The 23045-nt window shown below is 39.8% G+C and overlaps 2 protein-coding genes across 8 annotated transcripts in view; one reads left to right on the top strand and one right to left on the bottom strand.

The window, feature by feature from the left end:
• The window catches only part of LOC118415155 (alpha-aminoadipic semialdehyde synthase, mitochondrial-like), a 24947-nt gene extending 3885 nt beyond the window's left edge, over positions 1 to 21062 (top strand). Inside the window, exons 2-16 of one of the 7 annotated variants that reach the window (XM_035819526.1) lie at positions 1041 to 1408; positions 3084 to 3126; positions 3230 to 3363; positions 7394 to 7478; positions 10005 to 10072; positions 10573 to 10719; positions 11694 to 11772; positions 11966 to 12093; positions 12699 to 12985; positions 13887 to 13955; positions 15559 to 15591; positions 16856 to 16967; positions 17897 to 17962; positions 18517 to 18602; positions 19314 to 21062. In XM_035819526.1, the coding sequence (XP_035675419.1) occupies positions 1139 to 1408; positions 3084 to 3126; positions 3230 to 3363; positions 7394 to 7478; positions 10005 to 10072; positions 10573 to 10719; positions 11694 to 11772; positions 11966 to 12093; positions 12699 to 12985; positions 13887 to 13955; positions 15559 to 15591; positions 16856 to 16967; positions 17897 to 17962; positions 18517 to 18602; positions 19314 to 19326 (1620 nt within the window). In that variant the 5' untranslated portion in view covers positions 1041 to 1138 and the 3' untranslated portion in view covers positions 19327 to 21062. Of the gene's footprint in view, positions 1 to 1040; positions 1409 to 3083; positions 3127 to 3186; positions 3364 to 5801; positions 5887 to 7393; positions 7479 to 10004; positions 10073 to 10572; positions 10720 to 11693; positions 11773 to 11965; positions 12094 to 12698; positions 12986 to 13886; positions 13956 to 15558; positions 15592 to 16855; positions 16968 to 17896; positions 17963 to 18516; positions 18603 to 19313 lie in introns of all 7 variants that reach the window. The other 6 variants (XM_035819525.1, XM_035819528.1, XM_035819527.1 and 3 more) reach the window with 6 other exon arrangements.
• Positions 1 to 23045, bottom strand: part of LOC118415498 (deleted in malignant brain tumors 1 protein-like) — a 79326-nt gene that overhangs the window by 25870 nt on the left and 30411 nt on the right. The window lies entirely within an intron of this gene.

Below are 23045 nucleotides of genomic sequence, written 5' to 3'. Positions count from 1 at the left end.
CCAACGTTGATTGTTTCCGTGCCCCCCCTAACCCAGGAGTTTTAGTTCCACCCCCCCCCCCCCCCCCTACGATGCTCCACGCGGGGCTATTTGGGGGGTACCCCTATGCAGATGCAGATGCAGATGGGCCGTTCCAAAATATAGATGTGGACTGAGTGTGTGTGTGTGTGTGTGCGTGTGTGTGTGTGCGTGTAAGTGTGTGTGTGTGTGTGTGAGTGTGTGAGTGTGAATGGGGATGACAAACAGTAGCCTGCGTACCCGGTGTGTGAAATTTTACAGGTTGTATTTTATCCAAGCTTCAACCCCCTGTTAGATTTTATCCGAGTTGCCCGACCCCCCATTTAATTTCATCCAAGTTCCTCAACCCCCCCTGAGGGCTCAAATCCCCCTCTTATTCTATCGGAGTTCCGGGTGCATTTGTCCCCGTTTTTACTTTAGCCCAGTAACCTTACCCCCTTTTCATTTTCATCCTAATGCCCTCACCTTACACTTACAGTACTGCAAATAAATACATCATAACTCTTAGAAAGATTCACCTTTTTTGACCTCCTTGTAGAAAAATCCTGATCCAGTCTATCTTGACCCCCTGTTGTAGAAAATCTTGAGCCAGAATCCCCATATTGTAAGATCCAACCTCTTCAACTAACCACAGTTATTTTTTTCTGAATGCCTTTTGCGAGGGGGGCCATCGCAACCCAAACCCCCCTCCATATGAGTTTAAGTGGGACAGACCAATTAAATTCTCGGCCCTTGAACAGATTTATTTATAGTCTAACTTAGAAGTGGTCCTTCATTGATAAACGTTGTACTAGTAAATTCTAATTAAAGTTCAAGGATCTTGCCAATTCTTGTTATTGCTGTGGAAATAAACAGTACAAGGTCTTTTGGAAGAAATGCTTTTCAGTCATAGAACTTGAATTGCATGGTAAATATTCTATTTGCAATTGAAAGGATTTTAACGTGGCTTCAGGCAGGGTCTTTATTAGTACAGGAAAATTGATTCCATGTTTTCATGGACTTTCTTTAATTTCTCTTCTTAGAATTTCTGCAGCAAAACCAGCTAAAAAACACGGCACATTGAGGGGACAATAGCACCTGGTGCACCTGTGGAACACACAGCTGGTACCACAGCTGCACTATGTGGGCTGTACACCTGGAGCAGCTGGCCAAGACCACCACATCCCTGACCCGGCATCACCGCACCTGGCTTCAAAATGGCAGCCGGATGCTGTGTGCCAGCAGTCGACGGAACAGCAGCGACCGTTCGGTAATGGCGATACGGAGGGAGGATGTGAGTGGGCAGTGGGAACGGCGGGCGCCGCTGAGCCCCGCCCACGTGAAGAAACTTGTCCGCAAAGGAGTCAAGGTCTTGGTGCAGCCGTCCAATAGGAGGGCATATCCCATGCAGGTCTGTAATGACTTTCAATAGAATTAATCCACTTTGAAATGCTTGTGCAAGTTACACTGTCAGTAGGTGTCACTTTAGTCTTGTTTGGTGTCCCATGAGGCTATGAAGTTAGGAGATGAAAATTAAAACAAATTTTAAAGATGGCTCTGATTTTAAGTTTCAGCACTGATATTTCTGTCTTCTCCCGTGCTGAATTTTCATCTCTGTGTCAGGATTTATGCATCTTTCGTCACAAAATAATCAAATTATCTATATCGATACAGTGCCGTTATATATACCAAATTGATTTTTATGACACAGTAGGAGTACACAATGCCATTAATGGCATTATGCAGCCCTACTGTGTGTGTGTGTACGACTGAGTGTTTTTGACTTTGACTGAAGCTTGTTTATTGTGTTGTCTGTGTCTGACACTTGTTTGTTGTGTTGTTTGTGTCTGAAGCTTGTTTGTTGTGTTGTTTGTGTCTGAAGCTTGTTTGTTGTGTTGTTTGTGTCTGAAGCTTGTTTGTTGTGTTGTTTGTGTCTGAAGCTTGTTTGTTGTGTTGTTTGTGTCTGAAGCTTGTTTGTTGTGTTGTTTGTGTCTGAAGCTTGTTTGTTGTTTGTTTATCCCCAGGATTATGAGAAAGTCATTGCGGTGATCACAGAGGACTTGTCGTGGCTTGTTTGTTGTTTTGTTTGTGTCTGAAGCTTGTTTGTTGTTTGTTTGAACCTTGTTTGTTTATGCCTCAGGGGTATGAAAAAGCCGGCGCAGTGATCATAGATTGCTTGTTTGAGCTTGGTTGTTGTGTTGTTTGTGTCTGAAGCTTCTTTGTTGTTTTGTTTATCCCCAGGAATATGAGAAAGCCAGCGCAGTAATAACAGAGGACTTGTCAGAGGCTTGTTTGTTGTGTTGTTTGTGTCTGAAGCTTGTTTGTTGTGTTCTTTGTGTCTGAAGCTTGTTTGTTGTTGTGTTTATCCCAAAGAATATGAGAAAGCTGGTGCAGTAATAACAGAGGACTTGTCAGAGGCTTGTTTGTTGTGTTCTTTGTGTCTGAAGCTTGTTTGTTGTTGTGTTTATCCCAAAGAATATGAGAAAGCTGGCGCAGTAATAACAGAGGACCTGTCTGAAGCTTGTTTGTTGTGTTCTTTGTGTCTGAAGCTTGTTTGTTGTGTTCTTTGTGCCTGAAGCCTGTTTGTTGTTGTGTTTATCCCAAAGAATATGAGAAAGCTGGCGCAGTAATAACAGAGGACCTGTCTGAAGCTTGTTTGTTGTGTTGTTTGTGTCTGAAGCCTGTTTGTTGTTGTGTTTATCCCAAAGAATATGAGAAAGCTGGCGCAGTAATATCAGAGGACCTGTCTGAAGCTTGTTTGTTGTGTTGTTTGTGTCTGAAGCCTGTTTGTTGTTGTGTTTATCCCAAAGAATATGAGAAAGCTGGCGCAGTAATATCAGAGGACCTGTCTGAAGCTTGTTTGTTGTTTTGTTTGTGTCAGAAGCCTGTTCGTTGTTGTTTTTTATCCCCAGGAATATGAGAAAGCGGGCGCAGTAATAACAGAGGACCTGTCGGAAGCTTGTTTGCTGTTTTGTTTGTGTCTGAAGCTTGTTTGTTGTTTGTTTATCCCCAGGAATATGAGAAAGCGGGCGCAGTAATAACAGAGGACCTGTCAGAAGCTTGTTTGTTGTGTCTTTTATCCCCAGGAATATGAAAAAGCCGGTGCAGTAATAACAGAGGACCTGTCAGAAGCTTGTTTGTTGTGTTGTTTGTGTCTGAAGCCTATTTGTTGTTGTTGTTTATCCCCAGGAATATGAGAAAGCGGGCGCAGTAATAACAGAGGACCTATCGGAAGCTTGTTTGATCATGGGGGTGAAGCAGGTTCCTATCAGTGGACTTCTGCCAGAGAAAACATACGCCTTCTTCTCCCACACTATCAAGGCACAGGAGGCCAACATGGCCATGTTAGACACCATCCTGGATAGGGTAAGGCACATGGAGATAGATACTAGATAGATAGGTAGATGGCATCCTCCTATGTAGGGACATCCCCAGCGAAACCGCCTGTCTGGATGTACCCTGCTTTCTCAATCATCACCCTTCGTTCCTGACCGCCCTGCTTATAAATGTTAATGAGCTTACCCTTATATACATGTATGTGAGACCCCTTTTGAAAACTGAAAGGCCTATTCTCTGATTGACTGACAGCTGGTTTGGGGGGGGGGGGCGTCCACAGGAACTAAGAGTGACGGTTGAAAGAGCAGGGTACATCCAGACAGGCGGTTTGGCTGTTGGATGTCCCTGCTTGGAGGATTGTAGATCATGTTATTTATTGGCAAGTCGCAGTGTCAGAACATGGAGATATTTTTTATGATTAAGATATTTTGAATGACAGTATAAATGTTTACAGGAGCACTTTACTCCAGAAAGGGTGTTATTATATCATAATACGTAACAATCTAACGAAGTGATAATGCATACTATACTTCACAGTATAAAATTATGTGTACTGACACTAATCCTATGCATCAAGTATTCTTCTGAGTACCCTTTAATCAAATTGACAATATTAGTCAAATATACTTCCCACTTTGAGTAGGCACTAGGGGTGGGTACCAGTACAGAAAATTCAGGTCCAGGTCCGGTTCAGGTCCAGAGGATCAGGTCCAGGTCCGGACCTGAACCTGGACCTGATTCAGTATGACTCATACCAATGGTCCATTTCACTGCAAAGAAATCTGTTTGGTGGAGTATTAGACTTACACTGGCTTTTTAAAATCCTACAACGCTAACTGTACCTGTACGATTGGCTGTAAAACTTGGTAGAAATGACTATAAACTCTACTCTACTTCACTCGTTATTTTCTTCCACCCGCAAGCGCCAAAACGTGTGAATGCCTGATGAAATAATCTGTTAATTTTCTAATCGGTCCAACATCCGGTCTACCTAATTTATTTAGGTCCGGTTTTTCTGGACCGGTCCAATAAGAAAAACCGGTTTTGTACCGGTACACTGTACCGATACCTAGCCCTAGTAGGCACCCTTAGCCTGATTTGAAGCAAGTCTCAGACAATATACAATACATTAAATTTTGTATATACTGTGGGACTGAAATGTTCAGAAGTGAAATTGAAAACTATACTGCAATTTTCAAAATTAATTTTTTGCAATTGATATCCCTTAATAGTAATACCCCAGATATACATGTGAACTAATTACATAATCTATTGGGAAATAGGACCCTTCTGGATTTTAGAGCTCCTTTAATAAACATATTGGATCAATGTTGTTAGAATGTTTTAGACTCAGTCTGATATCATTTACTATATATAGTTTATATACTAGTAGAGTTTCTCCAGAATTATTCATGGTTTTCCTATGAACAGCAAAACCATATTCACTAGTCTTGATTTGAACTGATTTTAATATGTAGGAATTGATTATGATTTTTGTCATTCATAATTGTACTTGTACCATATTGGTAAATAATAGAACGATGAATGTCTGGGAAAACCCTAAATTATGACATTATCTTTTTTTATCAGTTATTCTTGCCTTGTCTGCTGATGAAATATAATGATTGTTGTATGTTTTTGCATTTAACCTCTTCATTGAAAAAATTTAGCTATAAGGGCTTTTTCTTTTCAAACTCTCAGAATGGATCCATTTAGAATGTTCTGCTTCCTCTTGGGTTTCAGTTGTGACCTCCCATGTATTGTCAAATCTAGGCTGTAAAATTTTAAAGACATTTTGCTTTATCACCCCCCTCCCCACCTTTTTACAAGGAACATTGGGTGGTGCATGAGTAAAACAGAAAATACAAGCCTTTCCTCAGTTATTTTACTAAAAGTCTGAAACAACTTTGCCCCAGTCTGCAGTTCCAAAAGAACTGCTAGAGTGCCCAAACCTACACGACCTACATGGTTGTACTTCCCCTCTCAAGAGCTGTCTACCACGACGATAGCATGTCTGCATGGTCGTGTCTATCATGACCATGGCATGTTCGCAAAACACGCAAAACACGAGGTATTAAAAACTATAAAGTTCCACTGCAGTACCGTAACATGCCACTAGGGGGCAGAAGTCAATCATTTCGAGGTCTTAAGACCCAAGCTCTTTACCAAATATCAAGACAATCCACAGTCATTCTCAACTTATCATGTGGACAGATGCCACTGAGAAAAACAGTAAGTGACTTCGAAACCTCCATTTGATGGAGGAAATAATGATTAAAGTGAGCCAAATATAAGCTATATATATTCATCAGAAAGTATTTTCAGCCTACAAGTAGAACTGTAGTTTTAAGAGTTTTTTTACAGTGCGTGACTATCAAGTTTGAACCTTTGTTTATTCTTATCAAGTCCTATAAGTTGTGAGAAAGAAGACTGACTTTTCTGTAACTTTTCTTCATTCTCTTCATCAGAACATTCGACTAATAGATTATGAGAGGATGGAGGATGCTCGGGGGAGGCGGGTTGTTGCTTTCGGCAAGTTTGCAGGGGTGTCAGGTAAATCAACATAGATTAGTATTATCGTGGTATAGGCCTAGGGAAATAATGTAATGTTTCCTGTTTCCATAATCTACCTTAGAAAAACCTGCCGACCCTAGACTTTTTTTGGGGTGGGCAGTGGAGTCACATAGCTTCTAGTTTTTTTCCAGAATTTTTATTCAGCCTTCTTACTATAGTGGAGACACCGCTTGTCGGACCTTAAGATTGTCCTTATGTAATGAAGGATGAATGTATAATGACCAAAATTAAAATGCAAGTGTCCTCGTGCATTTCAGTTTACTTTGTTCAACTGTATTGTAATATTGTATCACTAGAGTTTGGGCCAGCCTAAAAAAGTCACAAGCAAAAAAGGTAATCCCTACCTACCGATCCTATTTTTTTCTAGGCCTAAACAGAAAACACAACATTTTTTTTCTTAGACCTTAGCACTTCGCATCGGGGCTATTCTTTTCCAAAGCAGGGTTAGACACGTCCGTTGGGTAATTTTCTGGGGAAAGTAAAAGTCCAGATCCGGCTAGTGTATATTAACATACTTGACCATTGCAATTTCTTCCAAGCATTTTGGTCCACTAGTCTGACTGAATCACACTCCCAGCTACTGGCCTGCCCAACTGACCAGTTGTAGAAGTTTGTCACACACCCTTGTGCAAGTAACACTACATTGTAGTTCACCTCAGAGTCTATACGTGCAGGGTTGGACAAGTCCACTAGCCCTATTGTCCCGGGCAAGTGGAAATGCCAATCGGGCAAGTGCATGTCCTTCCCCACTTGTCTGATAAGGCAAGTTAGCTTTTCTCCATTGAGTGAGATTTTGATGTACTTGCTACTTTTCACAGTCATGGCATCAAGCATTGGTCAACACAAAAAATAGTGCCAATAACAAGAATTCCATTTAAGGCCATGAAAATGCGTAGAAAAATAACATTTGAATTTCGGGCAAGTGATAATTTGGTTCGGGCAAGTAAATTTTTTATCGGACAAGTACAAGTCAATTTTTTAAAAATTGTCCAACCCTAAAGGCTGTCCTTTTTTATGTCCGTTGTATTGAAAAATGGGACATCTAGAGCAAGTTGATGGACGGTAGTTTCAAACTGCCATATTTTGAATACCATTTGCACATGTATTTCAAGTCAAAACCTTTGTCCCTTGATTTGATATCCCTAAAACCATGTTTTTAAAAGTAACGGATATAGGTTTTTTTCCCGTGGATAAAGGTGAACTAGCATAAGAATTCTTTTGAACTTTAATTTTCAAGTTGTCCCACTAAAAAGTATTGCATCACTAGATTTCTTGAAGAACAAATTAGTGAGTTTTTAAAATTATCCAATCTTGTAAAAGCATTATTAAGGAAGGGGATGTCAATTTTTTCTACTCTTTTACAATGCATGAGTAGAGAACAGCATTACATGGGAGGTTGTGATTGAAACCAAAAGAGAAAAGGGTCGAAAAATGATCCCTGAGGTTTTGAGAAGGAATAGCCCACCATAATTTTTTCTCTTATCAGAAAATCCGGCTAATAGATTATGAGAAGATGACAGACGAGAAGGGAAAAAGGGTAGTGAAATTTGGAAGGTTTTCAGGTACTCCAGGTAAATAGCTCAATTTCATTCAAGAACTTACATGTAAGTGTTGTTGTAAGGTCACCTTTCCACTAGGACGGCGATCACGCTGCGCTCTCACTGCGACCTAAATAGGATATAAGGGACCGTACGGCATTTAGCGAGGGGGGAGGGCCGGTTGCCAGAGGGGGGAGGGCCAAGGAAAAAAATATTGACAGAGCCAGGGGGAGGGCCTAGCAAAAATTTTTTGACTTGGGGGGAGGGCCAAGCAAAAAAAAAAAAATAGCTTGGTCTACCAGCAAAACTTGTCCCTTAAAATCAAAGAAATGGCGTTTCAGAGGGTCAAGATTTCAAAATTTTCCTGGACCTCCGCAAGGGATCGCGCGCCCAAAGGTCGTCGCTGAACACAGCAGTGAAAATGCGTAAGGGGCAGGGCTTATGCATCGCCCTCAAAAACCTTTTTCACTTACAGAAATGTTATTAAACTCTAGATTGCCAGCAAAATTTACGCCTGGGGCCATCAAAAAAGTATGAAATGGCGTTTCAGAGGCAGAGCTCGAGGGTAATGATTTGCAAATTTCCCTGGATCCCTTTTGACGTGACCGGCCTCGCGCCTTTGGTGGCCGACATCGTGATAATGTGTTTGGGGGGATTTAATTTTGTATTTGTAAAAAAAAAATTCCATTAAACTTTGCTTTGTTTTCCAGCAAAATATATCCCTCAAACTGCAGGAATTCGCTTTTAAGAGGGTCAAGATTTCAAAATTTCCCCGGACCTACCTTGCGATGCTTCGTGCCTTTGGCGCCAGACACGGGGACGTCGTAGTCTCAAAAACTTGAAACCCTCGTGCTTTTCTAATAGAAATGTAATTGAACCAGCAAATTTGCCCATCAAAATGTAATGCAGGAAATTGTGGCAAAAAAGCGTGGCATTTTCTAAAGATCTCCTGCAAGTCTGCATTCTCACGCCTGCCGGTACCTAAAGAGAGGCGGACGGTCGACTCCGTGCCTCGGAAAAATCAGCATCTCTCGTCGGCGCCCCCCTCCCCACTACAGTTTTGGTTAGTCGAATTGTGCTGTCGTTTTTGTCATTTTCGGCCCGATTTACTGTCAGTTGAAGCTTAGTTATTACCACCACAGAACCAAGAAAAAGTCAAAAATATATGTAAATTGAAAATAGTTTCCGTCAAGCCGCTCAGACCCCAAAGCAATGCGTAGAATAAGGGAGCGGGGCGCGTGCCGCTTCGGGGCGCAAATCTACTAGAAATCCAGGTACATGCTTTTCAGGTTTTGTTTGGATATCAAAACAATGAAATAATTTTAGTCCATAAAAAAAAGTATCAAGCAAATATTTATGCCTCTATGAAGCAGATATGTATCCCTCTATTAAGCAGATAATTTGAGCCATTCAGTTTCCCTTTTTACTAGGGGGTGAGAGATCGCTTCGCGATGAAAATCATGAAAAAGTATGACGCAAAGCACATTTCCAAATGGGAGCGAAGTGATTTATTGGCGTCTTGAATATTTTTTCAAAGTTGAAAGGAGGGGGAGGGCCTAGCAAAAAAATTTTGACTTGGGGGGAGGGCCTAGCAAAAAAAATTTGACCTGAGGGGAGGGCCTAGGAAAAAAATTTTGACCCGACGCTCTGGCAACCGACCCTCCCCCCTCACTAGATGCCGTAGGGTCCCTAAGGTCAATGGAGATTGACCTCAAATTTAACGGGGTAAGTCCTTATAGTTATAGTTAATTCAGTGTTGGAAGTAAAGTGTTAGCAATGTTTTCTACATAGGATATGATTGTGTAGCCTTCGCTTTCACACTGGGTGCATCATACAAAATGTAAAAGTTTGACCAAGAAGACACAAAACACAAAGCACACAAAGTGGAAAAAGATTTGTTTCTTTTCAGTCTATACAATTTGTTGAGTGATATGTTAAATTTTAGATGGCAGAGAGAGAGCGGGGAGAGCACCGTCCCAGTGGAAAGGGGTATTAGGCCATGTTAATATGGATGACATCCTCTGGAAATCTCAAAACAGATACAATCCGATGAAAAAAAGGAAAAGTCTTTAAAAGAAAAAGTTGCATTCATTATGATGAAATGAAGTGGTCAGGAAGGTTAAATGAATAACTGAACACACAAAAAATCGTATACTGAAAAATAAGTTCATTTTTGTTCTTAAATTACATCTTCTTTGATGTTTGCATCAAAAATTGATACAAACATGATAATAAATGTAATCAAATCAATATGGCCTAATGCAAAGTGTCAATTTCGATAAAGCAGCATGGTACTTGTGATACATTCAATTTGACATTGTATCGGTAATCTGTGTTATGTACTAGTACAATGTGGTAATAACATTCAATTTGATACTAAAATATTTAATATTATGACTCAAAAGTGTCTTCACCATTTTGTTACATCTCATTTCATGCATTACATTACGTGCATTACATTTTGCAATGGAGTTTTTGAAACTTTCCAACTATATTTATAGGTAGTACACACATCCTTCATACTGACAGCATGTTTTTGTTGTTGTTTATTTCTTCAAGGAATGATCAACATCCTCCATGGTATGGGGCTTCGCTTTCTGGCTCTCGGACATCACACTCCCTTTATGGTAGGCTTCATCCCCTTATAGATATTAATATATAACACCCTTTCAGTTCCTAAAAACTTAAAAAAAAAACACCTCAAATGCCCTAAACTAAAATCTCATGTACAATCTTTATTGAAAAAAAATTACTACTAACTGTAACAACTCATCTTAGATCTATTCATTGCTGCTGGTTCTAAAGGTCTAGTCTAAGAGTGATTCTTGAATGTATTTAGTACCATTTTGTACATAGTAAGAGATATGCCCTTGAATGTTATGTGGATTATGTAGATAGAATAGAAAATCAGAATTCTTTTAAAGTGTGTAGCTTTTGCCATACTGATTTGGAAGCATTTGGAAGGCTGTCCTCAAAGTGTTTGCCAAATTGGCAATTTTTACCCAAATGCTCTAATTCCTGGATTTTTTCTCTGAGTCTTTAAAGTTGTTTCTGTAAGTGTTAATGTTCTTTACAGTACTGTAGCGCAGTTGTTGAATCTGTTTATTTTTTACACTGTCGTACCCAGCATGTAGCGCAGAGTCACAACTACCGTAACAGCGAGATGGCGCGCCAGGCTGTCCGAGACTGTGGGTACGAGATCGCTCTCGGCCTGATGCCGCAGTCCATTGGCCCGCTGACGTTCGTCTTCACGGGGTCCGGAAATGTGTCGCAGGTGAGGGTATGAATGTACTGTAAAAATTGGCGATATATATCGATAGGGGGATGGCATTTTCTATGCAGAGACCTCCAATGGCACCAGTAAACTGCCTTTTGTCTGTACTCTGCTATCTCAACCGTCACCATCAGTTCCTGTGGGCGTCGCCACAAACCAGTTGTCAGCCAATCAGAGAATAGGCCTTTCAGTTTTCACATCTATAAGCTCATTAATATTTATAAGTAGGGCGGTCAGAAACTGATGGTGACGGCTGAGATAGCAGAGTACAGACAACACTGAGGCAGTTTGCTGGCACCGTTGGATGTATCTCTGTAGGGGAATGAGGGAAGTAGGAGGTTTGCTAGACGAGTCAAGTACCAACATTGTTTGAAACAATGTGCAAGAACGTATTTTCTGCGTGAGCATGCTCAGAGAAGCAAACTATCCTTGAGACGAGTTATTTGTTGTATTGAAGGCCAAACTCCAAACCATTCCAAAGTTGCTTTCGTGACATATATGTAAATCCCCTCTCGCCAATGTAAAGGTAAGTTACGCCCTAACTGTGCTATTAAATCAGGTACAATTTAAAGATCCCTTTGTTATATAACATATCATTGTTGCAACATTTTGCCTCCTATTCCTAAAGTAAAAAATTTAAATCTTGCAGCTTGTTTATACTGGTAACTGTAGGGATAGTAGACTAAGCATAGAAACCCTTATTGTGGTGCACACACTCAGCTTATTTTTTTAAATCTTGGATCTTGAACAAACCCTCCAGTAACAAAGTGACAAGTCTAAGTTAATTTTGTTCAACGTTTTGTTTCATTTCTAACGTGGCAACCTACTTTTTTTTTACCTACATTTAACTTTTAAATTACACTACTTCAGCCTAGCCTGTTTTTCAAGAGTTCAAAGGGTACCAAGTTAATTATGGTAGATACTACATGCCATGGAGAATTTACTTGAATGAGAACCATGCTGTCTTGTTTCAGGGCGCACAAGAAATCTTCAACGAACTTCCCCACGAGTATGTCCATCCCAAGGACCTCAAGGAGGTTTGTGAAACAGGAGGTAAGATATATTTTCCATCTGAAAGGAAAATATGATGGGTGACCAATGAATTTCCTCAATTTCTGGCACATACCGCATTGAAATTATGTGTTTTTCGGGTGAGATTTTGACAAGATTGGGCTGGTACATGTAGTGCTACATACATCATGCTGTATTCTATATATATTTGATCAGATCTTTGTTGTGATTGCAGATACCAGTCGATGCTATGCTACCGTTCTGAGCCGAAAGCACCACCTGAAGAACAAAGACACAGGCGTATTCTCTGCCGAGGAGTATGAGTCACACCCTGAGAGATATATCTCAACATTTGCACAGGAGGTACATTGTGCATACTTTCAGTGGTACCTGGGTACCATTAGGAAAGTAGTTCGCTCCGGCTTTCATTGTATACTATATAACTGTTGCTTCTAGCTCTGACATTCATTACACATTGTATATATCGCTTCTCTGCTGTTCCGTCTGGGATCCCAGACCACGTTAACATCACAAATCGTCCAAATTTTGGATGCCGGTACTGATTGGTCCCTACACATGAGTGCGTATATCTTCTCCCAGTCAGAAACATACAAAATTTTTCGCGCCAGTGGTGAAGACTTTAATTGAGTCAGTATGAGAAGCAAGGCCAGACTTTAAAGTTGGTCTAGGTTACCCCATGTAGATGTAGTGTATTAGGATCTAAGGATTAGAACCTAGGACTTTTGGATTTTGAGCCAAACACCCTTGCGCTACACAACCACACATTGTCAAGTGCATTTGATTACTAAGCTAAATGGTTACTCAAGCAACAAGATGTGAGTTTTGAAGTTGCTTGCCATATATACTTCATGTTTTACCTTCATCAACGAACCCAAAATGTGCATGAACATGTATCCAGAAATAAAGCTACATGTATGTATGTTTATTATGAGTATCTGTCCCTACAGTACGCTCCCTATGTATCCTGTCTCGTGAATGGAATCTACTGGCCTCCCAACGCACCGCGCCTGCTGACCTTCTCCGACCTTCAGAACCTCCTGAGTCCCGACATGGCGCCCAAACACGTTCCCGAGGGACCGGGCATGCCCAGACTGCCTCACCGCCTGGTTGCGGTGTGCGACATCTCGGCAGACCCTGGGGGTTCGCTGGAGTTTATGACGGAGTGCACCAGTATCGATGTTCCCTTCATTCTATACGACGCTGAACATCACGTTCTCAGACCGCGCACATCAAGGTACATGTACATGTAATATTCAATACTCACTCAAAAGTTGTTGATAGAACAAGGCTTGAAATACTTTTTTTTTGCATACCTGCACTGGTGAAATATTATGAGTTACTCTAATTGTTCTGTTGTGTTAATCCAGAATGTATTATATTTGAAATTTCAATCTGAGATTTTATACTCTACTTCAATCAGGTCTGGTCAGTAGTTTGATTTTTCTCTGCACAAACTAAATGACATGATTGTACGTACATTTGTGAAAACCCAATGTGTAAATGAACTATGACACATGACCTTCATCTTGTGATATGTAGTGAAAGGCCAACTTATATCATTGTATTTAAGATGATAATATAAATCCAGTCCTGTTTTTCAGTCAGCATCAGTTGTACATGTATGCCCTCCTTTCCTGTCTGTTTGCTTTTATCCATAATGGTTGATTCTTTTGTTCAGTCAATTTAAAAGCTATTCCCCTTCCTAGCAGCTTAATCTTTTAAAACAATTTTATTTATTATGAGATATATAAATAAAATTGAATTATGTTTAATTTTTCAACTTTATGAAGCGCAAAAATCTGAATAATACATGATAGATACAACCAATGACATATAAATCAATCTAATAGATGATTTTTTCATCGTTAATCTTCTTCAAATTGACTTAAAAATGATTTAATTTGAATCAGATTTCAAATATGAATAAAATGCTTCCTTTTCTAATGTTCTGCCTAGAAATTGAGTCATATTTCTAGATGAGGCTCAGAACTTACTGATCACTCTTCATCCACTTCATCAATTGCAAACTTTTTCCCCTGCATTTTCTGTAAGCATTTTTTCTTCTTTTCTTTTTGCTGTCTTATACATTATAATGAAGGCATAAGGTCTAACTGTTTTGTGTGCTCTTCCCGTAGTCTGATCACCCCCTACGGTAGCTCGGTCACACTGGCTGACCAGGACTCCAGCGAGTACCTAAGCCGCAGGCAAGCACTGTTCATACATGTGGCTTAATCGCCTTTCTTTGCTGTTTGTGTGTCACCCTTAGATTTAATACCATTGCCATCTACAGGAGCTGTTAAAAGAAATGAAAGTGATTTTGAAAGTGCGTATTTTAGTTTTCATTACTACTTATCATCAGATGTCTTTTTTACAGCTTCTGACTGAAGCGCCACTTCTCGACACTTTACGGTACAGTAGCTGTAAAAAAAGAAAGAAAGTGATATTGAAAGTGCGTATTGGAATTTTCGTTTTCACTTTCAACCAGTATTGTTTCTCATCTGCTAATTAAAAGTCTTTTTCGAGCTTCTGACGGAAGTGCTGCTTCTTGCCACTATATGTTGCAGTAGTAGCTGAAGTGATGTAAATGTAGGTGGCGCTTTTACAGCCAGAACACATCCCCAAAATGGGAGCAGGCTAGAGACATTACTGGTTGTACAAAAGATATGTCCGGTACCCTATGTTCTACCAACCTGATGAAATTATTTTTGGACAATCTCAAACCAGCTTAAGTCACTGCAAAGTTCCTCCAAATAAGTGTAATTATATGCACTTGACAGTGGATGTCACAGAGAAGAGAGATGTTGTGTACAAGATTTACATCTTCATTGTACTGGGTAAATTCCCCTAGCAGCTTTTGGACAAGCACAATGAGCATTGGAACATAGCTTAAAGTTTCTTTAGTTTGTAAGGACTGCAACCCTTTCCAGTCAATATGCTGGCTATCCCTTAACAGCTTGGTGGTTCTTGTAAGAAGAAACTGTTCTAATAGAAAATTGTGTCACATAGTAAATATTGATTAACAATACTAAAATTAGTTTTGGGAGGTGAGGCAAATTGAATATTGGTCCTGAATAAGTCTCATATTTATTACATTTGTGTGTATAATAATGAGATTACCCTTTCTTTCTTCAATGAAATGACTTCATAACTTCAAGGAAATTGGAGCTATTGAATACTTAATTTTTAGACATATACTGCTTTTTTTTTTCAACAGTGAGGCTTGTGTGTACTATTAAGAATTATAGAAAGAATGTAGTTATGAATAATATCATAATGATTGTGTTTGACATTATCTATTTTCACAGAAATGGGAGCTAATATTAATACTCTTCATTTTTCAGATCACTTTTTTCTCTACAGTAGGACTTGTATTTTACTATTATTAAATATTATGCAAATTGTCTTAAATTATACCCAGACGAGTACATGGACTGGTGCAGGTTAGGTGCAGGTGGATACCTGAATTACCTGCACAGCTGCAATTTTACCTGCACTAGCCTGCATATGCAGGTGGTATTTCGAGCCAGGGGCATTGTAACAAACAGTTCTTGGTCTGGCAATAATCTGTCCATGAAAGACCACATGGCACATGCATTTAATATGTATAATATATAAATTAAGGAAGTTCCCCATTCTTCTGACTTAAGATGTTGACTATCAACCTCTAGGAGCCTGACCAGTGGACAAGATGACCTAGTCAGACTAGTTCAGGTCTTTTTTAACTTAGTTTGAACATTTTTTTTTTTTTCTTTTTTGATAATACAGTGACAAGAATAACGAATAATGTGTATTTCTGCCCTGACGAAGGTTAAAAACTAACAGAGGAGGTCTGCCAACCTGGTAGGACCAACTCAACTTTTTTCTTATATCTGTCGTTGTGCATTCTGCCTGCCTGTGAGGAATGTTAGATTTTAGTGACATTTGGAACAGACCAATGTGTTATATCATTATGGTCATTGTCTATTGCATGTACAATACATGGGAGGGGGGGTTATTACATATGGAATTAGTTGACAGAGGTAATGCCAATGATGCCACACCAGATATCTTGCTACTTGGATTTGTGTCGCTATTACGTCATCCAGACCTGTTTGTCTTTTGTATAACATCAAGGAAATGCAGAATGCTAAGATTTAGGTACCAGCAGTTGAAGTTGTCTTGTCCATAGTATTAATTATGTCCGTGTATGGGGGATCTTGTTTTTTGCCTGTTTTGTGTCTTGTGTACTCAAGTAATTTGAATACAGTAGAGTGTCAGGAAGTGAAGGAGGAAAATGGTGTAACTGAGGACAGGAGGTACAGGTCAGATTTATGTAAATAATCCTAAGCAGTAAGACTGCTTCGCAAAAATAGTATAATTTTCAAACCATCATTTCTACAGTCACTGTGTTGGCTTCGTTGGCTTCATTCTAGCATTAGAAGTTACAAGAAACTAAATGTCTAAGATATGCTTGATTCATTCGCTAATCTTTGCATAATTGCAATATTAACCTTAACTTCCAATGAGGTACATGTATAGATAGACAAACCTTTAGGTAAGTCCAGCTGTTTTATTTCCCAAAGTTACAATAATCATAGCTATTTGTAACACATATAGTGGCTTAATGGTATGGATAAGATGTCATCAACTGTCACGATAGACGTCTAATGACATTCAGACAAAAGATATAATAATATAATATCATCATATCTGAGGGAAGACACTTATTTTTCATACTGGTTTGTACTAGCGGGTCCTGTATGTTCAAGTTCACATACCGGTTGGTTTCGAGTTTCAGTCAATTCATGTTGTTGTTGTTTATGTCCTTCCTTGTTCAATGTCTATCTGTTTGCTATAGATACGGTCTCTATTGGAAGTTCAATCTATGATTGTTCCGAGTCACTTGGCTTGGAGCAATGGGTGGTGGTAGCCAGTCCCTATATCATAAAACTCAGTCAGAGGCACAGTTGCTCACGTTTTCATATTTTAAGGAAGAACAATTTGTCTGTGGCAGTGTCGCTATTGTCTGACCTGATCGTTGCCCAGTGTGAAACGTTTTTTTGTCGTTGATATTTCAGTAGTCAATGTGAAATTCTTTGCATCTAAACTCCAACTCTTGTTGCAGTTTTGCTGGTGACGGAGTCCTGGTGTGTTCCATTGACAACTTCCCTGCCCAGCTCCCCCGAGAAGCCACCGACTACTTTGGGAACCTCCTTATTCCGTACGTCTGGCAGATGGTAAGGAACGACATGTCGTCAGTAATTCAAATCCTTCAGCATGACCAGGAGAGCTACATTGTAGTTAAAGACTTCCCACACCAGATGGTGCATATAATCAAATTATATATATACAACACAGTGTATTGCTTATCACCTGAGGTACCAGCCCGGCCATGGGTAGGATTGCCCGAAGGCGGAAGGGTGATCCGACCCGTGAAAGGGCTGGGACAGAGGGTGATGCGGAATACACCCTGTTGTATTTTATCCATTTCATAGTTTTCCCTACTGAGAAAACACATGTTTTGATGCGAAATGCGCCAGAAGTTTTGTTGCCCTAAAACAAGCATTGTTACAACAGCAACATCCGAATCAGGTATTGGAATTTTTTACCGTGCCGCACTCAGCGTGCACAGAGTATTTTCAAAATATTTGATGGAATCCTGTGTGATAAAACTTCAAAGCCTGTGTGATACGGCTTTTTATCATCCGGTCTGGGAACACCTGTATCGAACGTTATCGCGGCCCAGGTACATGTATGAGATAAATAGGGCATGTCTTGGCATTTCTGTAGCCCTGTGCCTTACAGCTGTTGTGCAGTCACTTCAGGGGGGCCAGTCCACTAGTAGTGGTGTGCATGTTTACCTACCGTGACTTGGCCGAGGATCAAACTCACGACCTACATGTACCATCTACAAGACAATTTTACACTTTCACGACGTGGCAATTAGCCTATATGCCTGCATGAACTCAAAGCATGTTGGTGAGGAATAATAATTGCCACTACTGTAAAATTACAGGCCAGTTTCTGTAATACACATTGACATAACCATGTATAATATGCTAAATATTTTTGCCAAGGTGAGAAAAAAGTCAGAAACAAGTTGGTGATTTAATTAATCTTTATATTACTTACTTCTGAATCATTGTTTGTGTGTCCCTTCCTCCAGCTGAAGTCCAGGGCTGATGTCCCATTTGAAGAACAAGAAGGGCTGTTCTCTCCCACAGTTAGTGGGGTAAGTCTGCAGTTTATAATGATTACTTTTGTTACATTTTCAGCAATTACTACTCTAGTTCACCTCAAAGTTTCACTCCCTTTCAAGGCAACGTTCTTGAGTGTCATGTGAATGGGCTCTAAATGCAGACAGCCTCATAAGTTTTCGAAAGTCAAAAGGATACAAAAGGACATTTCTCCTGGTTTATTCTTGGAGTATGCAGCACACTGTTTGACTGTATCCCTGCTTGTTGTTATTATTATTTGGTGGGCCAACTGCCCTGTCTTTGCAGCCAGGGGCTGAATTGTGAGGACCTTGCAATTGGTTGGGCTACATTGCAAGGGTCTGTAATGGTAGTCTGTATAACTTACTATAAGGTCCGCGTATATCGGGTTAACACAGTACTGCTGGGTTCTGGACAAAACATCTTCCAATTGCACCATCCAATGCTTATACTGTACATCTGATGTGCTTTAACTTGATACCAGTGTATCTTCCAAGCTTTGCTAGCTGTAGGTCTATTTTTGATAGATTTTCTTTATTGTAAACTATGTCCTTTTGTTATTTCTTTGCAGGCTGTTATTACATCAAATGGCAGACTAACCCCCAGATTTGAGTACATCGCCGAGCTTCGAGCACAGAAACAGAAACAGAAAGAACAGTAAGTACTAGAACTGTCTATGAAGGTTAGATATCCATTTTAAAACATAAGCAAGATAACTCCTTAGCAACTGGATAGATTTGGAAACAGTCAGATGAAGTAGAGCTTTTTCAACATACAAGGGGGGGTCAATAAGTTTGCAGCCTTCCGCAAAAGTTAGGGTGCACAACTCAAATTTGGAGGAATGATTAATGTATATATGGCATACATGTACATATTTTTTTTAATCAATATCCACCAGATTTCAAAAATGAAACCTCAAAAAAGTACCAACATAAAAATTAATGGCGTTTTCTTCAGAATCTACTAAATCAAAATGTAAACTGCCAACCCCAAGTTACAGATTATTCAGTTTTGCATCTTTTCTTGAACTGTAGCACCTGTTCATGCAATAAATTCAATCAAAGTTTGCACCCAGAATTTGCAAACAAATTGCATTACCGTTTGGATTTTGAATAGTTGAAAAAAATTAAGTTGAGGAAATATGGTATTTTGCATACACATCATTTAAACTGTCAGCAGTTGAAAAGTCAACAATATTTCTGATAAATTTATTTTTTCTTTTTTTCCCATGTGATGTCTTTCTCATGCCTCCACTTAGTCATTAGCCCAGAACACTCCAATTTTAAAGATGTACAATGTATATTACAGTGCATGATTTACATGTAGTCACAATAAAAAGTCTTTTCTTTTTCTGTTTTTCTGTTTCAGAGCAAAAGCCTGAAAACTTCAGATGAAGACTTCAGTGTGCTGCATATTTTCTGTCCTGTCCAGAGATGTTATTTTGTTTGAAGGATGTCATATATTGGTCCAAAATAATGCAAACTTTTAGTGATATCAGAAGAATAGACTGAGAAAATAACATACACATGTAATTAATGAATCACCATGGAAAATAAGCAATATATCTTGTCTTTCTCTCTAAGATGCTATTTTTCTCATTTTTAGACTGTAAAGGGAATCTGAGTGGAATCTGTAAAATGTGAACAGAATTGATATTTAGTCAGATCTACAAATTAAGCCATGTTGATTTGATTATATGGATGACATCCTCTGGAAGTTCCCAAGCAAGCATGCAAAAAGTTTGGCAACAAAATGTACATTCAGTATGAAATGTTAGTGGCCAGGAAGGTTGAACAAATGACAAAACACACAAGAGTATTGTGTAAGGAACATTTATGTCATACCTGTGACGCGAAAACGTTCGATACGGGTGTTCCCGACCGGGCCATAACTTCCGTATTGCACAAGTTTGAAAGGTGTATCACGCAGGCTTTCTTCAAGTAAATTGAACCATTTGGAGCGGGCCAAGTGCGGCATGGTTTTCAATTCGAATACCTGATTCGGACGTTGGAACATTGCTGTTGCAACACTTTTTGTTCGACGGCACCAAATTTGTTCAACTTCTGGCGCATTTCGCATCAAAACATGGGTTTTCTCAGGTGGGTATGACATAAATAAAATACAACACGGTGTATTCCGCATTACACTCGGTCCCAGCCCTCCCACGGGTCGGATCACCCTCCGGCCTTCGGCCCTCGGGTGATAAAGAATACACTGTGGCGTGTCGTATTCTATATATATGTTTTTCACATCTTCTTCAATATCTAGATATCGCATTGACTGTCACGAGGCATTTTATGATATGAGTTTCTGTTTGCAATTGGATTTTTCAAGTTGTGGCATATATGTCTAATTTTACAGCATTGTGCAAAACTTTTATCTCTTCAAAATGTGGGTGCTTGCCACTTGGATTTCATCCAAAGAATCGAATCATCACAGTCTTATGTAACAGTAAATGGCTACTCTAGTATTATATTAGGATGGTCGGGCATCTTCTTTTCTCGTATTTCAGTGATTTAGAACCCATCTTGAATTGTTTCTCTTTGACTTTTTTATTTTATTTTATTAGAAGGAAAGAGAATATTAGTGTGTAGATTGCTCAAATGGACTAGCCCACAGTATCTATATATAGAAGCTAGATTAAGGTGGTATATAATGTACAATGCAAACCCGTTCCATATTAAAGGTTAGAAAATTACTAAATACCAACTATTTCCTTGGTACATTCAGCCTGAACAAAAGCAGAAATGCTGATATCATTCATGTAAGAGGTCATCTAAACCTAAAAGCTAATAAGAAGTTAAAGTACTTTTAGACTGTAGATCATTTGTTAAAGATACATATTGTAGAGTTTGGTGCCAAACCTAATCTGAATTTAATAATGCCCATTCAGATTTACTTATTTTCAACATATTCACATCATTTTCCCACATTTCAAATGTTGGTTAACAATGCGTAGTAAAGCCCCACCAAGTCCCTGTATTTGAGGAGTAGAGATATGAATTATAGATCCAAGATTATTCCATACATGAACACTATAACTGGCTTATATGTAAGCTGCTGTAGAGATGGTTCTTAAATATATGTGAATTTCAAGTAAACTGTTTCTTTTGGATACGTCATGCCTCATTTTGGATGGGTGGGTTTGGGTGGCTGAGTGTGTGTGTGTGGATGGATGGTGGATGGATGGATAGATGGATGGATGGATGGATTGGTGGGTGGGTGGATGGATGGGTGAGTGGATGGAGGGACTGGTGGGTGGATGGATGGGTGGATTGATGGATGGATGGGTAGGTAGGTGCATGGATGGATGGATAAAAGGAAGGATGAATGGAAGGATGGATGGATATTTAAGTTAATGAGTGGGTTGGTAGGGGGTTAAATGGTTAAGTAAGTTGATTGATGCATCGATGAATGGATGGTTGAGTGGATGGATGAATAGATTGATGAATACATCGGTGGCTTTGTGGTAGAAAGATGGATAGATGGATGGATTTGTGGATAGATGCATGATTGAGTGGTTGGATAGATGGATTGATGTAAGGACAGATGGTAGAATGGATAAATTGATGAGTGGGTGAATGGATGGATACTAAAAGAAGAACTGGTGAATGTTAAGTAAGAAGGCATTGGTATTGATATTGGTATCAGCACAAAGAACAGAACACAGCCTTGTTGTTGTGTCATTCAGCACCAAGGACGGGAACACAAGTACTGGTATTGTCGTGGTGTCATTCAGCATCAAGGACGGGAACACAAGTACTGGTATTGTCGTGGTGTCATTCAGCACCAAGGACGGGAACACAAGTACTGGTATTGTCGTGGTGTCATTCAGCACCAAGGACGGGAACACAAGTACTGGTATTGTCGTGGTGTCATTCAGCACCAAGGACAGGAACACAAGTACTGGTATTGTCGTTGTGTCATTCAGCACCAAGGACGGGAACACAAGTACTGGTATTGTCGTGGTGTCATTCAGCACCAAGGACAGGAACACAAGTACTGGTATTGTCGTTGTGTCATTCAGCACCAAGGACGGGAACACAAGTACTGGTATTGTCGTGGTGTCATTCAGCACCAAGGACGGGAACACAAGTACTGGTATTGTCGTGGTGTCATTCAGCACCAAGGAAGGGAACACAAGTACTGGTATTGTCGTTGTGTCATTCAGCACTAAGGACGGGAACACAAGTACTGGTATTGTTGTTGTGTCATTCAGCACCAAGGACGGGAACACAAGTACTGGTATTGTCGTGGTGTCATTCAGCACCAAGGAAGGGAACACAAGTACTGGTATTGTCGTTGTGTCATTCAGCACTAAGGACGGGAACACAAGTACTGGTATTGTTGTTGTGTCATTCAGCACCAAGGACGGGAACACCAGCACTAGTCTTGTTGTGTCATTCAGCACCAAGGACGAGAACACAAGTACTGGTATTGTCGTGGTGTCATTCAGCACTAAGGACGGGAACACAAGTACTGGTATTGTCGTGGTGTCATTCAGCACCAAGGACGGGAACACCAGCACTAGTCTTGTTGTTGTGTCATTCAGCACCAAGGACCGGAACACCAGCACTAGTCTTGTTGTTGTCTCATTCAGCACCAAGAACGGGTACACGTCACAAGGCACAATATAGTACAAATAGTACAAAATAGAACATAAAGTCATTAGCTTCACACATGTTCACTCAGTGAATGAATCATACAAATCAATTATAGTTGAGATGTCTCAAAAACATTCCACAAAAGAAGCAGTTAATTGTGTACGACCGGAACCTTAATCTGTCCATCGTTAGATATACGAGCTGTAGATACTGTTTGTCTCTGTCTCTCTCACCAGTAAATTAGATGTAAAGTTAATGTTTATACATATCCTGCATGACATTAACAGCTAGATCGGTGCTTACTACGTCTCTGTCCATGAATTGTCAAGGCACAGGCAACAGTTCATGCCAACAGTTGCACATGATCAACTACTAAAATTACAGATCCTTACACGACAGGTGCACAAATAGTACATTTTCAATTAATCTTAGAAAATTTCCTGAGACTGAAATGTCAGAAAAACAAAAGTGACACAGCTTCGAGTCGAATTGTTAA

This window comes from Branchiostoma floridae, chromosome 5, assembly GCF_000003815.2.
Source record: "Branchiostoma floridae strain S238N-H82 chromosome 5, Bfl_VNyyK, whole genome shotgun sequence".
Taxonomy (NCBI): domain Eukaryota; kingdom Metazoa; phylum Chordata; class Leptocardii; order Amphioxiformes; family Branchiostomatidae; genus Branchiostoma; species Branchiostoma floridae.
Note: the sequence above shows the minus strand (reverse complement) of the source record. Positions and strands in the feature narration are given on the sequence as shown.